The sequence below is a fragment of the Borostomias antarcticus genome, assembly GCF_949987555.1.
Source record: "Borostomias antarcticus genome assembly, chromosome: 14".
Classification (NCBI taxonomy): Eukaryota; Metazoa; Chordata; class Actinopteri; order Stomiiformes; family Stomiidae; genus Borostomias; species Borostomias antarcticus.
Window position 1 is genome coordinate 20812415 of NC_140247.1, and position 25938 is coordinate 20838352.

The 25938-nt window shown below is 50.1% G+C and overlaps 1 protein-coding gene across 1 annotated transcript in view; it reads right to left on the bottom strand.

Moving 5' to 3' along the window:
* The window catches only part of gpc3 (glypican 3), a gene marked incomplete at both ends in the record, with an annotated part of 133007 nt that overhangs the window by 1088 nt on the left and 105981 nt on the right, over window positions 1-25938 (bottom strand). The window contains 2 exons of the mRNA XM_084448618.1: window positions 2169-2373; window positions 24939-25050. Of these exons, the coding sequence (XP_084304744.1) occupies window positions 2169-2373; window positions 24939-25050 (317 nt within the window). The remainder of the gene's footprint in view (window positions 1-2168; window positions 2374-24938; window positions 25051-25938) is intronic.

Sequence of the window (25938 nt, forward strand, 5' to 3'; positions counted from 1 at the left end):
TTTGTGAAACCAGATCTGTCTCGTCCATCTCAGAGCACCAGGCACAGACAGGCCGCCCATTAGGGCCCTCTGCTCTGCACGGTGACCTTCGACCCCGCACCCCCCCCAGCCTCCTATCTGGGCAGAACGGGATGCCGGGTCAGGAGGGGTCAGTGTTTTACTGGGTCATCACAGGCTATCAGCGGCTATCTCCATACCTGCCGTCAGCAGAGACTATCCAAGGTCTGCAAACATTACCGACGCATGCACCAACAGGCAGGATCACACACACACACACACACACACACACACACACACGAGCACGTAGCCTACACACACTCACACACGCACAAACACAGACACACACACAAACACACACACACACACACACAACACAGACATGCACACACACAAGTATGTAGTCCACACACACACACACACACACACAAACACAAACACACACAAACATACAGTATACACACACGCACACACACACAAGCATGTAGCCTACACACACTCACACATGCACAAACACAGACACACACACAGACAACACACAGACATGCACACACACGAGTACGTAGCCCACACACACACACACACACACACACACACACACACACACACACACACACACACACGCACACACACACACAGTGTGTTCGCAGGCTTTGAGAACAGATCATGGAAAGTTTAGCAACACAAGAGAGATGGAATAAGAGAGCGGGGAAGAGAAGACAAACACACATCTGCCCCCCCTGCTGGGCGAGCGACCTGCCGGACGACCACGCAGCGGCGCCCCAGCGCGGCCACGCCCCCTCGCCCGGGAGAGCGCGGAGAGAGGGAGCGGCCGGCTCTCACGGCCTGGCCCGCTGGAAGCCTTGGCCCTCCACTCCCCTCCCCTCGTGGAGCGGCCCCTGGTTCTGGTTCTGGTACCCTGCCCTGCCCCGGCCGACCCAGAACGCTGCCACAACAGCCCCGGCTGGGAGACGCCTCCCTCCCCGCCTGTTGACTCAGCTGGCGGGGCTTTGAGCCTCTTGTTCCTGCTGCCCGCCTCTTTCCCCCAACCCCTGTTTGGTTTCTTCTGTTCAGAACAGAATAGAACGTTTGTTCGCCATTTGTGTAACAAGTACGGGTCCAGGTAGGCCTGCATTGGAATCCTTGTCATCGCTTGTCCTTACAGTATCAGTTCTAATCAGTTCCTCATTCCAGTCCTAGGTACTCAGCTAGACATTAAAAGGTTCCCAAACTGGCAGTTTACTATAATATCCGTCGTCTATCAGTCTGTCAGTATCATCCTTATCTACTCATCCCATCCGGTCATGGATGACTGTGTCTGTGTCCATGATTTAGGCGGGCAATTAAATACCCCCAACTGTTGTTTGGTGTCTTCTGTTACCCCCCAACTTCTGTTTGGTTTCTTCCACCCCCCCCCTCACCCCCACTTCTGTTTGGTTTCTTCCACCCCCCCCCTCAACCCCACTTCTGTTTGGTTTCCCCCCCCCCCCCCCCCACCCCCACTTCTGTTTGGTTTCTTCCGCCCCCCCCCCCCACCCCCACTTCTGTTTGGTTTCTTTGCTCTGAAACAGTTTGTTGCTTCTTTTGTTCTCTGTTTGTCTTTCGAGCAGGACGGAGGTCCTTTTTTGGGTACCGCCGGTGGAGGGTGTGTGTGTGTGTGGCTTGCGGAGTTCGAGAGGTTGAGGTGAAATGGCTACCTAAGGAAGTTTTCTGTCTCCTGGCTGACACCAGCGGGCCTCTGTGTGGCGGTGTGTGTGGTAGCGTGGACGGTAGTCACATATAAACCCCTCCCCAGTCCGCTCAGGGGGATTTGGGAGGATACAGGGAGCTGTATTAACTGGCTTCGCTTCGGTAACAATCTTTTCATCTATAAACAGCGATTACAGCCTCCACCGTCTCATAGCACATAGCCAGCATTCTTTCCTAACCCTGTTTAGAAATATACAGTAACAACGAGAGGTCACCGTGGATACGTGTCTGGAAGGCTGCTCAGCAAAGATCAAACTAGATCTTGAGAACTCAAAACGCCCAAGATGGCGGATGTCGGAGACGGGAACTCAAACGCCCCAAGATGGCGGATGATGTCGAAGACGGCGTCGGTCGGCCAGAACGGGGGAGTGACTTTTCGGGCGGGGGAGGGGAAGGGGGATGGGGTGTGACCGGTCTCTCACCTGCGAAGATGCGTAGCCGCTTGCGCCTGGGGGGCGGACCCAGCCCCGACACGCCGGCGCACTCGTCCTCGTCGTCGCAGTCGCCGCTCTCGAAGCCTTCCTCCTCCTCCTCCTCGTCCTCCGCTACGCCGCCACGCCCCCCGGCCGCGCCCCCCCCCAGGCGGGCTCTCCAGTGCCTCTCCGATGACGTCACCTGGCGCAGCAACTATCGGACGGAGAGGAGAAGAGGGTTGAGACGCCCACGACCACAGCCCTCACTGTCACTCACGAAACGCACTCGGCTCAAATCGGATGCAATTCCCAACGCAATTCAGTTGAGGAACTTTTAATTTGTAGAATGCCGCAGACTCACACACACACACACACACACACACACACACACACACACACACACACACAGTCACACACACACACACACACACAGTCACACACACACACACACACACACACACACACACACACACACACACACACAGATACAGGATAGGTATATCATGAAACATACAAGTCATAGCATCGTGTGTGTCACCATTACAGTGTCACCGTATGTACAGTACGCATGTCTAGAGACGCGTGACGTTCCAACATCACCAAACCGCCTCAGTCACAGCTCTGCTTGGGCAGTCATGCTGTTGGTCTAGCGGAGGAGTTTGGGAGCTCTGAGGGAAACTCCGGGGAAAATATGGTCAGGTCTAAAAAGAATGGCATTTACCAAACTCCACTCATAATCACTATGCGGAAAAACAGCTCTTGCTACGCGAGCCAGATATTTTATTTCTGTACGAGGCTGATCACTCAGCAGGGTGGAATGAGGGAGCAGAGAAGGCCTGTGGCAGAGCGCCTGGCTGGGGCTGTAATTTACTGGTAGGAGCAGAACCCTCCGGACAAGACGACTGTGCGACTGTGTTGTTGTTGGCCAAAATGGCCGTCTTCGAGCGGTCGTATCTGAACAACTTGTGTACGCTGGCACCGAACGACCAGGAAAAAATACATTCCGCTGATTCCATCAGGAAAGATCCAAGCTCGTAGGATTCCCATCTTAGAAAAGATTATAGTTTGTAGTGAAATATCTAATTTGGTTTAGAGGCGCAGGATGATATTTGTTTTGACATGGTTGAGGGCGGTGTATGAGATACGATAAGCCGTTGTGTGTCGTTTTGGAGAAGACGGTGGGCTCCAAAAGAAACTTAATTTAATTCCAGACGATAATGTGATGTGTGGACGTGAAGTTTTGCTCTTTAGAATTTTAATTCCACTTTTAATTCGATTTCGCTACAATGCTGTTCTCTCTCAGCAGCATTTTTTAAAATCCAAATTTAATAAAAATATTTTCCCAGTGACTTACAGAAGCTTATTATGTGTTGTGCAACACATACTGGAATTGTGTTTATTGAGGATTGTGGTAAACCATTCAACTCATAAATAACTCTGAGATGTGGAAGAGCAACCCTGAGGTATTAAATATCTCGACATTCCTTTTGAGCTGAGGCAAAACATCTCCGACAACATCTCACTCAGACGACATCTAGTCAAATACAGCGCATAGCGCAAATGTTTGGAAAGATACACAAGACCAAAACTAAGTTATCAACAGCATTCTTCTACTTATTTTTTTCACTGTTTATGTTCTCATAACTGCTCTGGTGTTGAGGTCACTGATCAGAGTGAAAAATGGAAACAGCTTGAGAGGAAAAAAAGGAGGAAGAAGCCCTTATTTGTTCTCTGTGATCTCCAGTTACAGCGTCCTTGTGTTGCGCGCTGTTCGCCCCAGCGCTCCCTGGTCCAGTCCCTGTCCACGAGCACATGACCGCCGAGCCCTGGAGACAAGCTCCTCTCATGACCATCTCTCAACCTCCACACAACATCACACATGATTAAGAGCCCTGCCAAGGTAACAGATGTGCCAAATTCCATCCCCCCCCCCCCTCACTCCCTCTCTCCCTCTCTCCCTCCACTCCTCCTTTCATCTTTCCATTCTGCCCCCCTTCTCCCGTTTTTTTCTCTTGATTTCCTTCCTATCTCAGCACAGTTTTTTTGTGTGTTGTTGTTGTTGTTGGTTTGTTGTTGTGCGGTGTCTATGGGGGGAAATTGGGATCATATGGGCCTCCTCTTTCTCCAGGTCAGCTGTGCCACTGAGAGATGGCTGACTCAGATCAGACTCCCAGGAGAGGGAGGGCAGCCGGGATGCAGCCCGGCGATAGACACCGAATCACGTCAGTTGGAAGATAAACAAGTCTGTTCCCTTCCCCTGCCTCCATATACAAACTAGCAAATCTGGGATTTGGAAGTGACACAAACGGGAGTTTAGAGGAGGGGAACACACCGAACCTTGTTCCTCCGTAGGCCAGGACCAACAAGCCTCGATTCAGCTCTCAACATTGAGGCCATACATGGGTGATGACCACAACATTTCTAAAAGCCTGGTCACTTAGTAAGGCCAATAGATGGACAAACAGTAATTCATGAACACTGAGGGATCCAGAGGAATATTCTGACTGCTATTAGCCCCCCCCCCTCCTCCATCTCTCTCTCCATCTCTCTCCCTCCATCTTTCTCCATCTCTCTCTCAATCTCTCTCCCTCCATCTCTCTCTCCCCCTCTCTCTCAATCTCTCTATCCATCTCTCTCTCTCTCTCCCCCTCTCTTTCTCCCCCCCTCTCTTTCTATCTCCCTCTCTCCCCCACTCTCTCTCTCTGCTCTCTCTCTCCCTCCACCCCCCCCCCTCTCTCTCTCTCCCTCTCTCTGGCCACCCTGGAATAGAAGGTGTTCTGGTATGCAGGGAGGCGCAGGGGCAGCCAGCCCAGAACAGCGCCCCCTGCTGGAGAGGAGAAGAGGCCAGGGTCCCAGGTGCCTCCTCCCGGCCGGGGGAACAGACCCCGACCTCTTCTCCTTTAAACACACACGGGCGCCGTGGAAACCAGCCTCCCCTCCGCGTCCTCCCCACTTGAGTCATGGGAGTTTAATGCACTTGGGTCTTCCAGTTTAAGGAAGAGCGATGTTTGTGGCGCGCGTGTGCCAGAGTCAGATTTACCCAGGTCTCGGAATTCCTCCCCACGGTCCGTCGCCCTGGCAACGCAGTCCGACGTCGGGAGGGGAGGGGTGTCCCGCAAACAAATTAAAAGCAAAAAAAGACTGAAGGAAAACAGTCGTAAAAACCCGGGGAGAGACAGATGTGGCCGGAGACGGGGGGATATTTTAAAAGCTAAATTAAGATACAGGGTGGAAAAAGATGGAAAGCAACAACAACTGTCATGTCCTTGTTTAGACCTGCTGAGCCGAGACATGTCCACCGCAGAGACACGAGGACAGACATGTCCACCGCAGAGACACGAGGACAGACATGTCCACCGCAGAGACCCGAGGACAGACATGTCCACCGTAGAGACCCGAGGACAGACATGTCCACCGCAGAGACACGAGGACAGACATGTCCACCTCAGAGACCCGAGGACAGACATATCCACCGTAGAGACCCGAGGACAGACATGTCCACCTCAGAGACACGAGGACACGTTAACTTCTCAGAAGCACGAGGACGAACGTCCACCGTTCACCTCTCTGAAATAATGTTAGGGAGGCCAGAATAAAAAAACACAGCTAAACAAACCAACAAACATGGAGTGTTGAATCAACCCGTCTATCAAGGACACAGCAGCCCGGTCGATCACCCCGTCCACCATGGACACAGGCCTCAGCTGGAGCCCAGCCTTGACCACCCAGCCACACGGCCGGACAGACCAGACCTGTCAACTTTATTGGTCATGTTACATAATACTGCACAAGTGCAAAGAGCAGTGAAATGTTTTTTCCGCTAGCTCCTAGATTGTGCACACACAGCAATGCAGAGAGGTTAAAAAAGGATAAATCCGAGAAGCAGTGTAGTACATCACTGATACAAGATATAGAATAAAAGACAGTAGCAGAAATATATGCAAAATGGTAAATGGACTTCACTTATATAGCGCTTTTATCCAAAGTGCTTTACAATGGTCTCTCATTCACCCATTCATACACAAGTGGCGGCAGCTGCCATGCAAGGTGCCAGCCTGCTCATTGGGAGCAATTTGGGGCTCCAGTGTCTTCTTACCCAAGGACACTCTGACATGTGGACAAGAGGAGGCGGGATTCGAACCGCCGACTCTACGATCATTGGACGACCCACTCTACCTCCTGAGCTATAGCCGGCCCGTACATAGCTAAATGCAGAATACAAATTATATACGCATGGGAGGAATGGGTTAGGAGGGTTAAGGCTAGGGAGGGAGGGAATGGGGGTGTGTTTGGGGAGTAGGTGGGGCTGAGCAGTTAATCAAGTAGTCAAGTGGTGCCTTGTATGGGCCTTGTGGAAGTATAGGTATAAATATTTATCTATAGGATATGTTTTGACGTGTGCATTAACTTGTTTACATGTTTACAGAATGGGGATATGAATATTCCACTGAGGTCGTCTGCTCCTTGTGCAACACGGAGGCGTGCCAGCGCGCCTCCCTCCAGACCACAGGGGTTCCAGCCGTGCCCCTGCTGGGTACACAGGGCGGCGGCCACAGCTGGCCACGCCCCCCTCTCTCTCTCTCTCTCTCTCTCTCTCTCTCCCCGTTGCCAAGGTAGCGCCCCTCTTTCCCCTGGCACTATGGCGGGCGGCCGCAGCCCGCTGGCCGCCTGTTGCCACGGCCGCGGTTCGCTCGGGGGGGATGTTTGTGTCGAGGGTGACGCTGCGATGCTGGCACGACCAGAACCACGGCCAGAACCTCCAGGCCCGACCACAAGTCAGTCATTCTCCCTCTCTCTTCCTCTCCCTCCCTCTCTCTTCCTCTCCCTCTCTCTCTCTTCCTCTCCCTCCCTCCCACTCTCCCTCTCTTCCTCTCCATCTCTTTCTCTCTCTCTGTATCTCTCTCCCTCACTCTCTCTCCCCCTCTCCCTCACTCTCTCTCTTCCTCTCTCTCTCTTTCTCTCCTTTCTCTCCCTCACTACTTGTCTCTCTCTCCCTCTCTTTCTCTCTCTCTCCCTCACTCTCTCTCTATTCCTCTCCCTCTGGAATCTTTCGGCCGTAAAGACGCCCCAGAGAGAGAGGAAACAGGGGAGGAAACAAATAAAAGTGTTTTTTTTGTCAGAAACACTCGGTATGTTTCAGATTACGGGAGGAAATCTGGGTCTTTTCGGTCCCCTCCCTCTCCCTCGGTACTGAGGGCAGCAGAGTAGAGTCTCTCCCTCTGTACTGAGGGCAGTAGAGTCTCTCCCTCGGTACCGAGGGCAGCAGAGTAGAGTCTCTCCCTCTGTACTGAGGGCAGTAGAGTCTCTCCCTCTGTATTGAGGGCAGTAGAGTCTCTCCCTCGGTACCGAGGGCAGTAGAGTCTCTCCCTCTGTACTGAGGGCAGTAGAGTCTCTCCCTCTGTACTGAGGGCAGTAGAGTCTCTCCCTCGGTACCGAGGGCAGCAGAGTAGAGTCTCTCCCTCTGTACTGAGGGCAGTAGAGTCTCTCCCTCTGTACTGAGGGCAGTAGAGTCTCTCCCTCTGTACCGAGGGCAGTAGAGTCTGTACTGAGGGCAGAAGAGAAGAGTCTCTCCCTCTGTACTGAGGGCAGTAAAGTCTCTCCCTCTGTACTGAGGGCAGTAGAGTCTCTCCCTCTGTACTGAGGGCAGTAAAGTCTCTCCCTCTGTACTGAGGGCAGTAGAGTCTCTCCCTCTGTACTGAGGGCAGTAAAGTCTCTCCCTCTGTACTGAGGGCAGTAGAGAACAGTCTCTCCCTCTGCACTGGGGGTTGACAGCAGAGTCCGTCGAGAAGTTATCAAGGCTGTCCGGAGCCGACGGACAGAGAACCTTAGTCAGCGTGGCCGTGCGCCCTCCAGGACCCAGAGGTCATGACCTCCTGACCTCCAGACCAGAGCTCACCTCCCTCCAGGACCCAGAGGTCCTGACCTCCTGACCTCCAGGACCCAGAAGTCCTGACCTCCTGACCTCCAGACCAGAGCTCACCTCCCTCCAGACCAGAGCTCACCTCCCTCCAGACCAGCTCACCTCCCTCCAGACCAGCTCACCTCCCTCCAGACCAGTTCACCTCCCTCCAGACCAGCTCACCTCCCTCCAGACCAGAGCTCACCTCCCTCCAGACCAGCTCACCTCCCTCCAGACCAGTTCACCTCCCTCCAGACCAGCTCACCTCCCTCCAGACCAGCTCACCTCCCTCCAGACCAGCTCACCTCCCTCCAGACCAGAGCTCACCTCCCTCCAGACCAGCTCACCTCCCTCCAGACCAGAGCTCACCTCCCTCCAGACCAGCTCACCTCCCTCCAGACCAGCTCACCTCCCTCCAGACCAGCTCACCTCCCTCCAGACCAGCTCACCTCCCTCCAGACCAGCTCACCTCCCTCCAGACCAGTTCACCTCCCTCCAGACCAGCTCACCTCCCTCCAGACCAGAGCTCACCTCCCTCCAGACCAGCTCACCTCCCTCCAGACCAGAGCTCACCTCCCTCCAGACCAGCTCACCTCCCTCCAGACCAGAGCTCACCTCCTTCCTCTTTCTACAAAAGCACAAGTCACAGGGTGCGGGGGAAGGGGGGAAGGGGTGGGGGGGCTCGGAGGGCTGCACAGAAACTGCTAACATGTGGCCGGTTGCTCAACGCAGGCCAGGCCAGACGAGAAACAGCGAACCACAAGCCTGTCGCTGACTCCCACGTGCCACGAACTCCCCTCAGGGTCACAGAGCAACACAGCAGCTGCTGTTCCCGTACAGGGAGCCACCTCGGTCCAGCCCGGACACGGCCGCAGGTCACGGGTCGACCTGCTCCGCCAACGCAGGCCTGCGGGTACCTGAGAAACCTGCTGTTTGTGGAGTTTTATTTGTGTTTTTGTTTTTTACACGGTCGGGTTAATATTCGGGAATATTTAGTTTCGGTCTTGTCCTCATATAACCCAGGTGGGTCTGTTTCCGCTTGGCCATAATAAGAACACGAATGCAATTTCATAACCATTCCGTGTGTGAAAATACATTTGAAATCCACCGCGGAGAGAAACGAGATAATTACAAACAGCCGAGGTGGGCGGGCGAGTGAGGCATGCTGGGAGGGTGAGTGATGAGGACAGAGATGGAGGGTGCTCCTGTCCTGGGCTGGGCTGACAGGAATCCGGCCACGGCGTGACCTCCCCTCGGAGCCGAGGATGACATGTCTGGACTTGTGGGCTGACGGTGACTAGAGCCAGACGGAATCCGCTGATAAAACGCCTGACAAAGCGTCTGGGCAGGAGTCATCTGCCTGGGCTGTCTCGTCCACTCAACTAAAGACCCCGTTGTCTCTGCACTGGCTTCTACATATTCGGTTCAGGTTGGAATCGCTTTTTTAATAGGTTAACTGTTTGTTATTGGATATAATCTCCATGGGTGAAAACTTACCGTAACAGGGTTACACACGGCAGGCAGACCTGCTGACCGCGGCTCTGACCTCTCTGGACGAGAACAGAAGCCACCCAGAGGTTAGAATGACAGGGAGTGTTTGCCGGATCAAGGCACCTTCACGTGGCTTCACTCCACCATGTTTCATGACTGTTTACTTTCCTTCATCAGAGCAGTGAATAACAAAGTGTATATCAACACACTGTACATGTAGGTCTGTATGTATGAACACCCTGTAGGCCTGTATGTATGAACACCCTGTAGGCCTGTATTATAGTATGAACACCCTGTAGGCCTGTATGTATGAACACCCTGTAGGTCTGTATGTATGAACACCCTGTAGGCCTGTATTATAGTATGAACACCCTGTAGGTCTGTATGTATGAACACACTGTAGGCCTGTATTATAGTATGAACACCCTGTAGGTCTGTATTATAGTATGAACACCCTGTAGGCCTGTATGTATGAACACCCTGTAGGCCTGTATTATAGTATGAACACCCTGTAGGTCTGTATTATAGTATGAACACCCTGTAGGCCTGTATGTATGAACACCCTGTAGGTCTGTATGTATGAACACCCTGTAGGCCTGTATTATAGTATGAACACCCTGTAGGCCTGTATTATAGTATGAACACCCTGTAGGTCTGTATGTATGAACACCCTGTAGGCCTGTATTATAGTATGAACACCCTGTAGGCCTGTATTATAGTATGAACACCCTGTAGGCCTGTATTATAGTATGAACACCCTGTAGGCCTGTATTATAGTATGAACACCCTGTAGGCCTGTATTATAGTATGAACACCCTGTAGGCCTGTATGTATGAACACCCTGTAGGCCTGTATGTACGTGGCTGCATCATGTTAGCAGTGCTGCCATGTGGGGAATAGTGCACATAGAGCGACAGAGAGAAAGAGAGAGAGAGAGACAGAGAGAGAGAGAGACAGAGAGAGAGGGAGACAGAGAGAGAGCAGCAGCAACAGAGAGAGATTGAGAGGGAGAGACAACAGAGCAACACAAAGAAAGAGAGAGACAGAGAGAAGGAGAGATGTAGAAAGAGAGAGAGAGGGGGGAGGAAGAGAGAAAGAGGGGAAGAGAGAGGGAGAGAGGGAGAGAGAGAGAGAGGGAGAGAGAGAGGGAGAGAGAGGGAGAGAGAGACAGGGAGAGAGGGGGGGGAGAAAGAGAAAGAGAGAGACAGAGAGAAGGAGAGATGTAGAGAGAGAGAGAGAGGGGAAGAGAGAGAGAGGGGAAGAGAGAGGGAGAGATGGAGAGAGAGAGGGAGAGAGAGGGGGGGGAGAAAGAGAAAGAGAAAGAGAGAGAGAGAGGCAGAGACGACAGGAGGCACATTTCCAGCGGGTGAGTCATGGAAAGGCTATGAGCAGACAGCCATGTGGACGACCCCGCCCGGGCTATGAGCAGACAGCCATGTGGACGACCCCGCCCGGGCTATGAGCAGACAGCCATGTGGACGACCCCGCCTGGGCAGCGCTCCCTCCCTCTCCTAAGCCCATTACTCAACTTTAATTGAGTTCGAAGTGTGAAGGGAAGAGAGACCTGCACTCCTCCATTCTTCCCTCTCTCTCTCTACCTGTTTGTGGGGGTATCTGTCAGGGGCCGACCGCTGAGGCAGCAGACAACGTTCATTTCCTACCTTTAATTCCAGCCGGGCCGCGTCCCTGAAGTCCGGGCGTCGTGCTGGGTGTGTGCCACCCCGCCTCCCCTGACTGAACACAGAGAGCATTTCCAGATTTTTCCACTTTGGGATTGAAATCTGAACGGATTTTCGGATTTTGTCTGAGACCCTGACTTTGCACCGTCAAAGAATAAGTAGATAATAAGATATATTTCAGGCTGAATCGGTAACAGAGTATTCTGGCCGGTGATGTAGTACAGCATGGAATGTCACCGACACGCAAAAGGAAAGGCAATATGATACAACTCGCTGTTTGAGGCAAAACAGAAAAGACAATATTATCTCTTTAGTGAGCGTGCTCGCCTGCAAAATAAATATCTCTGGAATGAGAACAATTCCCAATCTTTTTCTTTCTCTTGGCCAACCAAATGAAAACCCGGGCCTGCGTCTGTGAATGCGGCTGATTGTCTGTGAGGTTTCAGCGCTCGGGAGAGTCTGGGTCCAGCCCAGGCTTCTGCTGGCTGCTTAATCAGATTACTGCCCTCAGACAAGACCGGACTGTCTGCCGCTGCCCTGCGTCACACGCTATCACCCCGGTTCCCAGAGTCACGTGGCCGGCTGCCGAGAGACCCTCCCCACCTCCCCGACATCAGCAGACCGTCACAGTGCACATCCCATGATCCCTCCCACCGCGGGAGGGAGGGAGGGAGGGGAAGATGAGGATGAGAGGGCGCGAGAGGGAGGACAGGTCTGTGTTTGCTCAAGCCTCCTCTGGACCCAGAGGCTATCATCAGGAGCACTGCCACCGAGGGAGGGAGAGAGAGAGGGAGAGAGAGAGGGAGAGAGGGAGAGAGGGAGATGATAAAGTGAGGGAGTGCTAACAGACTAAACCCCCCCCCCCCCGCCCAAACAAAAGGCAGAGGAGAACCAGAGGAGGTCTCTGACACTCACGGGGAGACCCTCTGATGACCCAGCAGAGACAGGAAACAGGAAGTGTGACCTCTGACCTCCAGCCGGCGGGAGGAGGAGGAGGGGGGGGGGGGGGGGGGTGAGTGGGGGGGCTCCCGTTACACTCCCCCCGTGGCCCCGTGACTCTGGACCCAGACCGCCTGAGCGCCGAGAGAGAGAGCAGGGCCCCCCCCTACAGCTCACCCTGGGAGAGACAGGCCTGGACGCTGGTCTCTCCACCCCACCGTTCCCCGTGACAGCTCTCTGCACCCAGCACGACACACGCCGCCCTGGGGGAGGGCGGAGCTACTGGAGGTACATCCACCGTGGCTCACGGGGAGGAGAGGAAAAAACTACCTGACCCGGCCACAGCTCCGCCCTCAAATCAAGATGGCTGCTCTGCAGATGTGAAAGATGTAGTAATGCCGTTCATTAGCGCATCTGTCTTATTTGTGTCTCATTAAATCAGTACATACAGCAAACGGTGTTTGTATGTGCAAAATAGCGTATACAGTAGTACGCTGTCATCAACTGTTATTGCTAACAATGGCTAACTTGGCTAGAACTATAAAGACCAGGCTATAGTGGGTTTTTCCCATGGAGGTATGGTTTTTCCATGTTTTGCTCCTGGAACGCGGTCAACTCGGGTGTGTGACGTCAATCACAGCTCCAAATTCCAACGTGCCTGTCAACTGGACCGCAGCATGAAGCTACAGCTAGCAGGCCCCTTCACACCGCCGTGCTCTTCCCCCAGAACTACGGACCTGTGGGGGTGACTCGCCGTGTTCACACCGAAGGGGCCGGGGCCTCTGGGCGGTTTCGCGGGGGACTTTCGACCCCCCCCCAAAAAGACCCCGCTCACGAGGTAGTACTCTTGCCGGGGTAAAAGTACTTTGTGGGTGGGGCGGCAACGCTGAACATTTCTGATTGGCTGAGTAGGGAGCCTACTGGAAAAGTTTTATTTCCATGGCGCCATGTTTCAATTCATTGCTTCAAAAAGCTTCTGTGTTTAGCGATCAAGTTGATTTTCCAAATTGATTTTCTAAAACGGAATAAATCCCACACACTTAACTGCTTTCCTAGTTCAATATTGCTGTAACTAAGACATCTGATGGAAAAAATATAGACAGATGAGGTTTATAAGTCGCGATCACAACCAAATCGCCGGTGTTTACTGCAGAGCATCACAAGGATTTCTCAAACTAAACTGCAAAAATATATGTGTAAACATGAAACTGGTTTCCTAGTCCAATCTTGTTGTATAAACACAAAACTGCTTTCCTAGTTCAATCTTGTGGTAAAACTAAGACATCTGCTGGGAAAAATATTTTTCCCATTGACAGAAATCCGAGAATGAGTTATTTTCTCTTTTTAGCAACTGCCTTGATACTGTATAGCAGGCTATAAAGCAGGCGAGTCCCTTGTCTCCTGAGAGAGCTTCTACCCGCTGACTGGACGCCATCTACTGTACATGGGGAGCTCTAGAGAATATGGAGTTAAGGGATTTTCCCCCAGGTGAAAAGTACAGGGGGCTTCCTGGGGGGAAAGTCCCTACTAAGGTCTGTATTGGCCCCGCCAGGCTATGCTATGCTAGGTAGTAAGGACTGTACTGGTCAAGAGTGGCTATACTAGGTAGTACAGGTAGCTTTGGCCATGCTATGCTATGCTAGGTAGTAAGGTCTGTACTGGTCAAGCGTGGCTATACTAGGTAGTACAGGTAGCTTTGGCCATGCTATGCTATGCTAGGTAGTAAGGTCTGTACTGGTCAAGCGTGGCTATACTAGGTAGTACAGGTAGCTTTGGCCAGGCTATGCTATGCTAGGTAGTAAGGTCTGTACTGGTCAAGCGTGGCTATACTAGGTAGTACAGGTAGCTTTGGCCATGCTATGCTATGCTAGGTAGTAAGGTCTGTACTGGTCAAGCGTGGCTATACTAGGTAGTACAGGTAGCTTTGGCCATGCTATGCTATGCTAGGTAGTAAGGTCTGTACTGGTCAAGCGTGGCTATACTAGGTAGTACAGGTAGCTTTGGCCATGCTATGCTATGCTAGGTAGTAAGGTCTGTACTGGTCAAGCGTGGCTATACTAGGTAGTACAGGTAGCTTTGGCCATGCTATGCTATGCTAGGTAGTAAGGTCTGTACTGGTCAAGCGTGGCTATACTAGGTAGTACAGGTAGCTTTGGCCATGCTATGCTACGCTAGGTAGTAAGGTCTGTACTGTCCATGCTAACTGTAGTAGCCTACTGCTTTTGCGGGACAATGCGGGATACATCGGAAATTGCATAGCCCTAATGCTTTATTATTTATTTCATCATTTAAACGTCTCGGGAGTTTATGCGGGCTCAAAAATAGGAAGATAGCCTATGTAACGGCACAGGCCTACATAGCAGACTCTATGTGAACTGTTACTGTTCAAAACAATAACATGTACATAATTTACTAAACAACTATTTGATATCTCGATACTAGATAGGCTAAGACAAAATTAGGCTACTGTTTATTTTGCTTGGAGAATGCGAGCGTGCTATAGGCTACTGCGATTAGCCTGTCTCGTTCATATTAAAGTCGCACTGAAACGGACGTTTGAGATCATCTAACTTCCGTAGTTTGACGTATTTCCGACGCAAACAAGCTATGAGGGTGGGACATATGTTCAGAGGAATTTGATTGGAACATTGACAAGTGGACGGGTTTTAAGAACTTTAGACAGATTCGATAGAAGGATAGCGTTGATTGACGGGTGGATGTCGTGAGATTATTGGCCTAAAATCTAAGGTACCTGTTGTCGTCACTGCACGTGACCTACCGTTTTCCAGGAAGTAAGAAATTAGATACTTTGATATAAGATTACAACAAAAGTAGAATTCTGTAATTTTTTTGGCATACATCGTTGAATAGGTGAACACTATGACTAATTATGTGAACCAAAATGGGACAGAATGCTTTTTTCATTTCAGTGCGACTTTAAAGCTTTCTAATTCACTCTCAAACGTCAGTGTCTTTGTACAATTAATCCATAATAATATGATATGTCCTTTGTGTGTGTGGTCATTTATCAATTTTCTATCTTGAAAAAAGTTATTTTAACTGTCGCTCTGGTTTGGGCTATCCATCATATTGTGCTTGTCCAATCTGCGACCAGTCAGAGGAAGTGCGCGCACATCTGTAGATTCCAAAGTGCATGTCCAATATAGTAATGAGAATCACCGTGTCTTCACATTTGGAGATCTACACAACACAAAACAACCATATATTGTATATCTAATAAACACAGTGTTATTCAAATGATATGTGATTTCTCTCAAAGTTAACCACCTTTCGCCTGTGGCTCTCTGACTGACAAGCAAACGAAAACGAGCTTGAGTGTCGGATGCGCGTTTAGCCCTTTTTTTTTTGGAGGGGCCTTCGTTTTGTCATCGCCAATAACAGCATTTTTTTAAAAATAGAAGAGGCCAAGAGTTTATGAAAAGTTGGAAGTAGAAGACATTTTTTTATTTTATGATTATTATAAAATTATTATTATGCCTCCTTTTTCTTTTTCACCATGAGCTTTTAAATGCGGGACATTATTCTGTTCTCCCGGGATGCGGGGCAAGCGTTCAATTTTCGGGACTGTCCCGCGAGATGCGGGATGGGTGGTCACCCTAGTTACTGCAGGTAGTAGCATAGCGGTAGGGCACTCGGTAACCTGGGTAGAGACTTGTTTTTTTTAATTTTCATGAGCCGGCTTTGTGATTATTACACCCAGTGGGGAGACCCAGGCTTCAGGGCTGGGGGGGAAGGGGGGGGGGGGTGAGGAGATGGTGAGGGAGGGAGAGAAGGAGGGAAGGAGTAGGGAGGAAGAGAGGAGGAGGAGGAGGGGGCAGGTTGGGCCTCATTAGCGGGGGGACTAATTGGACGGGAAAGGGCCTTCACATGTTCTGTCTGACCTCCCTGCCAGCGGGAGAGAGAGGGAGGGGAGTGTGTGTGTGTGTGTGTGTGTGTGTCTGTGGGGACAGCAACTCCCCAACATTAAAGTGAGAGTCTAAAGTCAAAACGTTAGCCTGTAGTCAGATTGTAAACAAAGCTCAGCGGAGCGTGACCGGGGGTGGCGGCCGTGGGAGGCTCCTCCCCCTGGCGCTCCCCCCCCACCCCCGAAGAAAGCGTCCGAGCCGAGCCGAGCTCTGCCATGCCAGGTGTGACGACTCAACCTCAACAACCACTGGAGGCTGCCTGCCCCCTCCCCCGAAACAGAGAAGACTACACACACACACACACACACACACACACACACACACACACACACACACACACACACACACACACACACACACACACACACCTCTATGACCCCCTCTTCTACAAGTTCCACAGTCCTAAAAAAGAGACGTAAAAACGACAGGGGAAGAGGCGACAGGGGGGGGGGGTATATTAAACAAGCCTCAGTAAATAAGATCAAACGCCGGCCAGTTCTGTGAGTGAGGCGGGAGGGGGGGGGGCTGACGGCTCGCCGGCGAAGGCGGGTTTACAGAGCGCCGGGCCTCGCCTCGCCCCCGCGGCGTCCGTTAGGGGGGTTAGACACGCACGGCGTGGGAGACGGCAGCCCCGATGCCTCTGAGCGCCGCTCCTTTCACAAACCCAAGAGTCAGGAGTCAAGACTCCAGATCAGTTTATTAGCCATGTATAGGGTTCACACATGCTAGGGATCTGACTAGGGTCAAGGCGTACGCTGTGGTAGACGACACACTGAGTGCAGGACAGGACAGGACAATGCAGAGACATGACAGCGCAAAACTGCAAAAAGTACAAAATCAGAAGAATGCTTTGAATACAGAACAGCTAGTGTCTGCATTTGTACATTATTTACATCTATATATTATTATATCCATATACTGTATATACTGTATATATTATTATATCCATATACTGTATATATCACATATACATTATTATATTGCTGTGCGTTTCTGAAGTTAGATTCTTCTGTGCTGTGTATGGGTGGATGCTACATGACGCGACAGAAGCTTTGAAAATGTCTTTCAGGTGTTCTGTATGCGTATGACGTTAGTGTGAACCCTGCTGGCGTGTGTATGAGGTTGTGATGATGATGGTGTGTGTTCTTTGAAGTGTGTGTATGAGAGAAGTGTGTGTTCTAGAAGTGTGTGTGTGTGTGTGTGTGTGTGTGTGTGTGTGAGAGAGAGATAAGTGTGTATGTTCTTTAAGTGTGTGTGTGAGAGACAGAGAGAGAGAGAGAGAGATACTGTAAGTGTATGTTCTTTAAGTGTGTGTGTGTGTATGAGAGAAGTGTGAGTTCTATACTTGTTTGTGTGAGAGAAGAATATGCTCTATAAGTGTGTGAGAGAAGTAAGTGCGAAAGAAGTGTGTGTGTGAGAGTGTGTGTGTTGTAGAAATGTGTGTGATCTACGGAGTGTGTGTGAGAGTGAGTGAGTGTGTATGTGAGTGTGTGTTCTAGAAGTGTGTGTTCTATACGCGTGCATGTGTGTGTGCATGTGTGTGTGCATTCTATATGTGTATACGAGGTGTTGAGAGAGAATGTGTGTGGGGGTTCTATAAGTGTGTGTGTGTGTGTCTAGAGTGTTTGTATGAGGTGTTGAGTGTGTGTGTGTGTGTGTGTACATAATGTGCTGAGTGTGTGTGTGTACAAGGTGCTGAGAGTGTGTGTGTGTTCTAGAAATGTGTGTACTATACGTGTGTGTGTGTGTGTGTGTGCGTGTGTGTGTGTTCTAGAAGTGTGTGTACTATACGTGGGTGTGTGTGTGTGAGTGTGTTCTAGAAGTGTTAGTACTATACGTGTGTGTGTGCGTGCGAGTGTGTGCGCGAGGTGTTGAGAGCGTCCGCCCGCGCCCTGGTGACGGCTGGGGCTTGGAGGAAGTGGGTCTGCGTGCTGGAATCCATGGCGCTCGGGGGGTCTCGGGGTCTGGGTTGTTTTCCTGTCCTACCTGCAGGACTTTCCCAGGTCCTGGCTTCAATTAGGCTGCTGGGAGAGGAGGGGGGGAGGGGCCACGGGGCTGCAGTCTGTCACTTACAACTCAGCACAGCCAGGGAATGGAGGAGAGAGAGAGAGAGGGAGCGAGAGAGAGAGAGGGAGGAGAAGGAATGAAGAGGAAGGAGAGAGAGAGAGAGAGAGAGAGAGAGGGGAGGAGGGGGGAGGGTTGAGCAGTGACCTAAATAAAATACAAAATAAAACGCAAAAATGTTCTCGTCTCACCTCTCCAAAACTCCAGGGAACAGGACGATGAATTTGAGACGAGGAAAGGACAAATGAAAAGGGAGCGCCACGGCCGTTGAAGCGTTGAGAAGTTTCTTGAGACGTCGTTCGTTCGCCCGCGTATTCCCAATGTATCTACCATCCGCCCATGCCCAGGGTCACATGACCTAGACGGGGCCAATCAGGAGAACCCCCCAGGGTTTCCACCAACCAAATGGCAAACTCATCTGACACAACGAGAAGGAAACACTCCATAATCAAAGACCAATCACATAATTGCTCTATTTTACCACTAGCTCAAGCGTCTCCGTTGAGATTAGTTGATGGAACCAGAAACCCGATACTCTGGGAATTTAAACAGATGTTCTTCACGAAAAAACAAACTGTCTCCCAAGGAAAAGAACAGAAGACCAAAAAACATGGACATATTCAAATCTAATTTGGGGAACTATGACAAACACGTAGTGATGTGCAACTCGATATCAGCGGCTGGTTAGTGGTACAAACACTCAACGTCAACAAATAAACGCAAAGAAATGCACAGTCATCAGCGCCATGTAGGTTCCAACTTCCACAGGGCCAAGAAAGAGAGGGGGAGGAAGGGAGAGAGAGAGGGAGGGAGAGGGGGAGGGAGGGAGGGAGAGAGAGAGGGAGGGAGAGGGGGAAACAGAGGGGGGGGGGAAGGAGGGAGAGAGAGAGGGAGGGAGAGACAGAGAGACTTCTCTAAGTCCTCCGGTCGCTGGCTTTTACAGCACATCCATCACCTGCTGCCTGACTGTCTAGAAGGATATGCTGAAATAACCTGGCCCATATAAACCCAGCTCGGCTTCACACACACACACACATGCACACGCACGCGCACATGCACACACACACACACACTCGTAGGTACGCGGGGCCTGGTACGTATGGTCCTATAGGGTCTGGAGATGCCGAGAAGGGATCGCCTCAGCAGAAAGTAATTTCTCTCCGTCCATTTATAGAGCGCAGCTCGTTTTAAACTTGGCCGCGTCAGGGAATGACATCAGCCACTGCGGGCGTGAGAACGGCTTGTTTTATAAGCACAGGGAGGGAAGGCTTTGTGTTTTTTTCTGGTGTTTAGTTTAGCCTCGGAGAGCAACTCGGGGCCCGAGTCTCTTGTCTCCCTCCCTGCCAGACTCGTCTCTCTCTCTCTCTCTCTCTCTCTCTCTCTCTCTCCCTTTCTCCCTCCCTCTCTCTCTCCCTCCCTGCTAGACGGGTGGCTGCCCTCTCTGCTGATGTGCTTCCCTCAACGCCGACAGAGTGAGAAATGACACGTTTCCGCTGCGTTTTACAGGCCCGTTGTCATGGAGAGGAGAGTAAGAAACATTCCTTCCAGGGTTCCTTCTTCACCTTGCCGTGTGTGTGTGTGTGTGTGGGGGGGGGGGGGGGGGGGGGGGGGCGGTCCGGGTGGGCTATCGGGCCCTAAACAAATTCCCCAAAACTATTTCTAAATACCAGCGACATAACACACTGTCATGACACACCGTCATAACACACTCATAACACAGTCATAACACACTCATAACACAGTCATAACACACCGTCATAACACACCATCACACTGATTTAACAAACAACCTCATCCTCAAACACACAACAAGGTCACTGATTTAACAACCTTATCTTCAAACACAAAAGATCACTGATTTAACAACCTCATCCCCATACACACAAGAAGATCACTGATTGAACAACCTTATCCCCATACACACAACAAGATCACTGATTTAACAACCTCATCCCCATACACACAACAAGATCACTGATTTAACAACCTCATCCCCATACACACAAGATCACTGATGTAATAACCTCATCCCCATACACACAACAAGATCACTGATTTAACAACATCATCCTCAAACACACAATATCACTGATTTAAAGGAGTAGTAAAGGGAAAATGCATGTTTAGCCCTGTTTTAAGGTTACTTATGATCATATACAATGGTTCAGATCAAAACATTGACAAAGCTAGCATTTTCGAGAAAGTTGATAATTGCTCTACCACCGTTTTGGTCATACAATGGATGTGGGTGGGCACCTTGAAAAATCATTCATAAACATGTTAAACTCTCGATTTCAAAGACAACAAACTCACCTAAGTGTTAGTTGGCGTTCTGACATAAAATTCGCCATAAAGTAAGATTCTAGTTCATCTGGAAAGGCTTTTTAAAATATTTAGCATAGAACTATTTAGTCGCAGCACATACGTGTGTAAACTTCAACAAACTAGGTAGCCCAGCAACATAAACAATAACAATAGCTACCGTAAATAGTTCCGCTTCCTGACTCCCCTCTGCGGATTGATCTACATATCTACAACGGTCGCTTCAATACAAGTCAATGGATTTCATAAAATGATCAATAAAACCCTACAGCATTCATACTTTGCGGCAAATTTGATGTCAGAACACCAACAGACACCAATTACACCCTCGGTGAGTTTCTTGTCTTTGAAATCGAGAGTTGATCGAATGATTTTTCAAGATGCCCATCCACATCCATTGTATGACCAAAACGGTGGTAGAGCAATTATCAACTTTCTCGAAAATGCTAGCTTTGTCAATGTTTTGATCTGAACCATTGTATATGATCATAAGTAACCTCAAAACAGGGCTAAACATGCATTTTCCCTTTACTACTCCTTTAACAACCTCATCATCATACACACAACAAGATCACTGATTTAACAACCTCATCCTCAAACATCACTGATTTAACAACATCATCCTCATACACAGAAGATCACTGATTTAACAACCTCATCCTCACACAACAAGATCACTGATTTAACAACATCATCCTCAAACACAACAAGATCACTGATTTAACAACCTCATCTTCAAACACACAAGATCACTGATTTAACAACCTCATACCCATACACACAACAAGATCACTGATTTAACAACCTCATCCTCAAACACAAGATCACTGATTTAAAAACCTCATCCTCAAACACACAACAAGATCATGGCACATGAAAGCCATTATCTATAAATGCTGTGCGGTGTACACAAACATTTGCACTTGCACACGCACACACACACACACACACACACACACACACACACACACACACACACACACACACACACACACACACACACACACATCAGATGTTCAATTAGCACATCTGCTGTAGCCTCCCACCCTCCAGGCCTGGTGGTGGTTTAATGGAGGGAGGTGGAGACCTTGTAAAACGGTTTTACCTCCCTTACTAAACAACAACACTTTCTACTGCCGCTCCTCAGCTCCGACACGCTGGGCTCACGAGTGGACCAACTATACTATACTATAGGATACTGTACTACAGTATACTATATGATACTGTACTGTACTATACTATACTGTATTATACGATACTATATTGTGTGCTGTACTATACTTTACTGTATTATACAATACTATACTTTACTATACTATATTATACAATACTATACTATACTATACTGTACTGTAATGTACTACTGTATACTATACTGTTCTGTACTATACTATACCTTATTAAACTAGTGTACAGTATTCTATACATCTACATTTTACGTCATTTAGCGAACACTTACCCTGAACTTACCTAACCAAACTGACTTACAATAAGTACATTTGTATGAGTTCTATACTACATGTTGGGTTCTATACTACATGTTGAGTTCTATACTACATGTTGAGTTCTATACTACTCCACTATAATACAGATGTTAACTGGATTAAGCTGCGGTTCTCTCTCAAAACGTTCGCCTTTCGTACTGTTGATGAGAACCATCGGGGTACGTCTGATCAAGCAGGCAGCGCTGGTCTGCTGATCATCAGTGCTGGCCTATATGATCACAGACACAATCTGGGTTTCGCTCGGAATCCTCGATCTGCCAAGAGACCACCGATGCCTATGTAAACACATGCTGTAGATATACATGCGTATGCGCTCACAAAACACACACGCACGCAAGACAAAGACATTTTGTTTTGGAGCAACACGGACCTTTGGGAATGTTTTGAGCGTTGTTTTTCCCTTCTGTCAGTACAACTGTAAGTCAGGATGCAGTTCGCCACCATGCTTACAGATGTCTAGTCACATGACTAATATGTTACATTATGATGATGATGATAATAATAATAATGTTGGCTTTGTCTTGGGCAGACGCCTGGTCCTCTCAGCTATAGCAGGTGCGTCACAGACGTCCTGCAGTGTGACAGACTGGACAGGATCAGACTGTCTTGAAAGGTTCCCTGAAAACCTCTGGTGAGACCTTTCTGTTCTGACTGACGACATCGCCAGCTATAGTTACCCCTCCTCCCCTTTTAAAATTCTATTTTTATTTTTTATTTGTTTAAGTTATTGTTTATAGGCGAGCACAGACTGGTGATGCCTTTAAAAAGGACTAAAACCCTTCCTTTATAGCAGAGCCTTTTCTGAGTTTTAATTAACTTTTTGATTTATCGGTCTGCTTTGTTTTTTATGCTTCTCTGTTTTTATTCTCATGTTTCTCTGTAGCACTCTGAGATTTGTTTTGAAATGTAAAGTGCATTACAAATAAAACATTATTACTATTATGTATTCTGCTCAGGTTCATGCATTTTAGTCTTTTGGGGGCAAGGTCTGGTTAGTGGGAGGGGGGTTGGGAGAGGTATAGTTGGGTGTAGAGGTATGATGGTATATGTGGGTATGTAGTAAAGAGAAAAAAGAAAAAAACACACAAACAAACACGCAAACAAACACACAAGCAAACAAACAAACTCCTTGGACAACACAAGTAGAACACAAGTAGAATGGAAATAGTGGATGCTGCCTGTCTAAATTCTCCCTCAGAATGCTTGATGTGTGTGTGTGTGTGTTGTGTGTGTACTTGTAATACCAACAGGAACACACAAGTGGCTGGGGAAGTCAGGGTCAGGACCAGACAGAGGCTAGACTGCTCCAAACATTCAAAAACCCAAATCTGTCCTCTGGTTACAGGAGCGTTTGAGTGCGCATGAGGTAATGCAGCTCAAGTAATTGAGAAAATGACAGTTTGTCTCAGGGGGGGGGGCGGGGCTACACAGCTACCCTCAGATCTCCTAACGTAGTTTGTTTGAACAGGGGGACAGAGATGCTAATCCAGTGAGGCAGGCTTCCAGCACACACACACACACACACACACACACACACACACACACACAGACACACACACACACACACACACACACACACACACACACACACACAGACACACACAAACACACACACACACACACACGTACGCCCGTGACTAGACTACATACGCACACACACATACACACATACACACACACACACACACACACACACACACACACACACACACACACACACACGTACGCCCGTGACTAGACTACATACACACATACACACACACACACACACACACACACACACACACACACGTACGCCCGTGACTAGACTACATACGCACACACACATACACACATACACACACACACACACACACACACACACACACACACGTACGCCCGTGACTAGATTACATACGCACACACACACATACACACACACACACACGTACGCCCGTGACTAGACTACATACGCACACACACATACACACACACACACGTACGCCCGTGACTAGATTACATACGTACACACACACACACACACACACACACACACACACACACACACACACACACACACATACGTACGCCTGTGACTAGACTACATACACACACACACACGTATGCCCGTGACTAGACTACATACGCACACACACACACACACACACACATACACACACGCACATGACTAGACTACACACACACGCACACACACGCCCATGACTACACACACACACACACACACACACACACACACACACACACACACACAAGAGGAAGCTGACCGAACCTAAGCTAATGTTGGGTAGGTAGGTGGGGGTGCCCAGCTCTGCCCTACATGTCAGCTGCCCCAAGCTTACAACAACAACAACCACAACAACAACAACCAGGGGACATAAGCTGATCTCACAGGCCCATACTGTACAACCATCTACAGAGGCTGCCAGAACTGGGGTAGGTGGGGGGGGGGGGGGGGGGGGTATATGGGCAGCTTCAGACGACCAGAGCTGGGGGGTGGGGGTGGGGTATATGGGCAGCTTCAGACGACCAGAGCTGGGGGGGTACATACGGGCAGCTTCAGAGCACCTTCCACACTTTCCAAGGCGGGGGGGGGGGGGGCTCTGCCTTGATGACAGCGGGGGCTTTAGTAACGAATCAGTCCCGTCCGTCATAACAGCCCCCATCGGCCCCTCAGATCAAATCAAATCAAACTTTATTTGTATAAGGCTTTACAGAGAGCAATGGGGGGGGGGGGGGGGGGGGGTGGAGGTGGGCAGAGGTCCCACCCCTACATATTCCAGAGGGAGCAAAAAAACAGTTTCATCCGGGGGCCCAGAAAAGTGATCACCTGAGAGGCAGTGGAAGTGTTGTGACTGTTCTAAGCGGCAGTTCACAAATGCACGCATCCACTCATACACACGCACACACACACACACACACACACACACACATACACACACACACACACAGCCCACCTTGTTGATGTGGTTGAGTTTGTCGATGATCTGGCTGATGACGGGTTCGGGGGGCTTGTTCTTGGAGTCGGGCCCATGGGGGTGAGAGCGCTTCAGACCCGGGACTGACAGCCTGGGAGAGAGGGGGGGGGGGGGGGGGTGGAGAGAGGGATGGAGGGAGGGAAGGAAGGAGGGAGAATGGAGGAGAGAGGAAGAGTAATTACATTTCTGATAGAGCCCAGACGTGTTGGTCGAGAAGTGTTGCTAGAGACTGAGCGGCAGACTCAACTAAGCAGAACAAGAACGTGGCGCTCTGCCGCCATCCAGTGGTGACCAGATGAACTACCGACCGCGGAAGCAGAAGCCGCATTCCAGTGGCTTTTAGGCCCTGAACATGGGAGTGAATACCTCAGTAATGAGCTTTAACCAAAGTTATCCCAAATCTCTCCTGTAGTCCAGCTCCTCAGAGCGGCCCAGTCAGAGTAGACAGCCCCAGGGACAGAGGAGAGATGGACTGGGACGAGGGGGAGGTTAGCCTGGCTCCAGCCCCTAGGTGGAGGTTAGCCTGGCTCCAGCCTCTAGGTGGAGGTTAGCCTGGCCCCAGCCTCTAAGTGGAGGTTAGCCTGGCTCCAGCTTCTAAGTGGAGGTTAGCCTGGCTCCAGGCTCTAGGTGGAGGTTAGCCTGGCTCCAGCCTCTAGGTGGAGGTTAGACTGGTTCCAGCCCCTAGGTGGAGGTTAGCCTGGCCCCAGTCTCTAGGTGGTGGTTAGCCTGGCTCCAGCCTCTAAGTGGAGGTTAGCCTGGCTCCAGCCTCTAGGTGGAGGTTAGCCTGGCCCCAGCCTCTAAGTGGAGGTTAGCCTGGCTCCAGCCTCTAGGTGGAGGTTAGCCTGGCCCCAGCCTCTAAGTGGAGGTTAGCCTGGCCCCAGCCTCTAAGTGGAGGTTAGCCTGGCTCCAGTCTCTAGGTGGAGGTTAGCCTGGCCCCAGCCTCTAGGTGGAGGTTAGCCTGGCTCCAGCCCCTATAGGA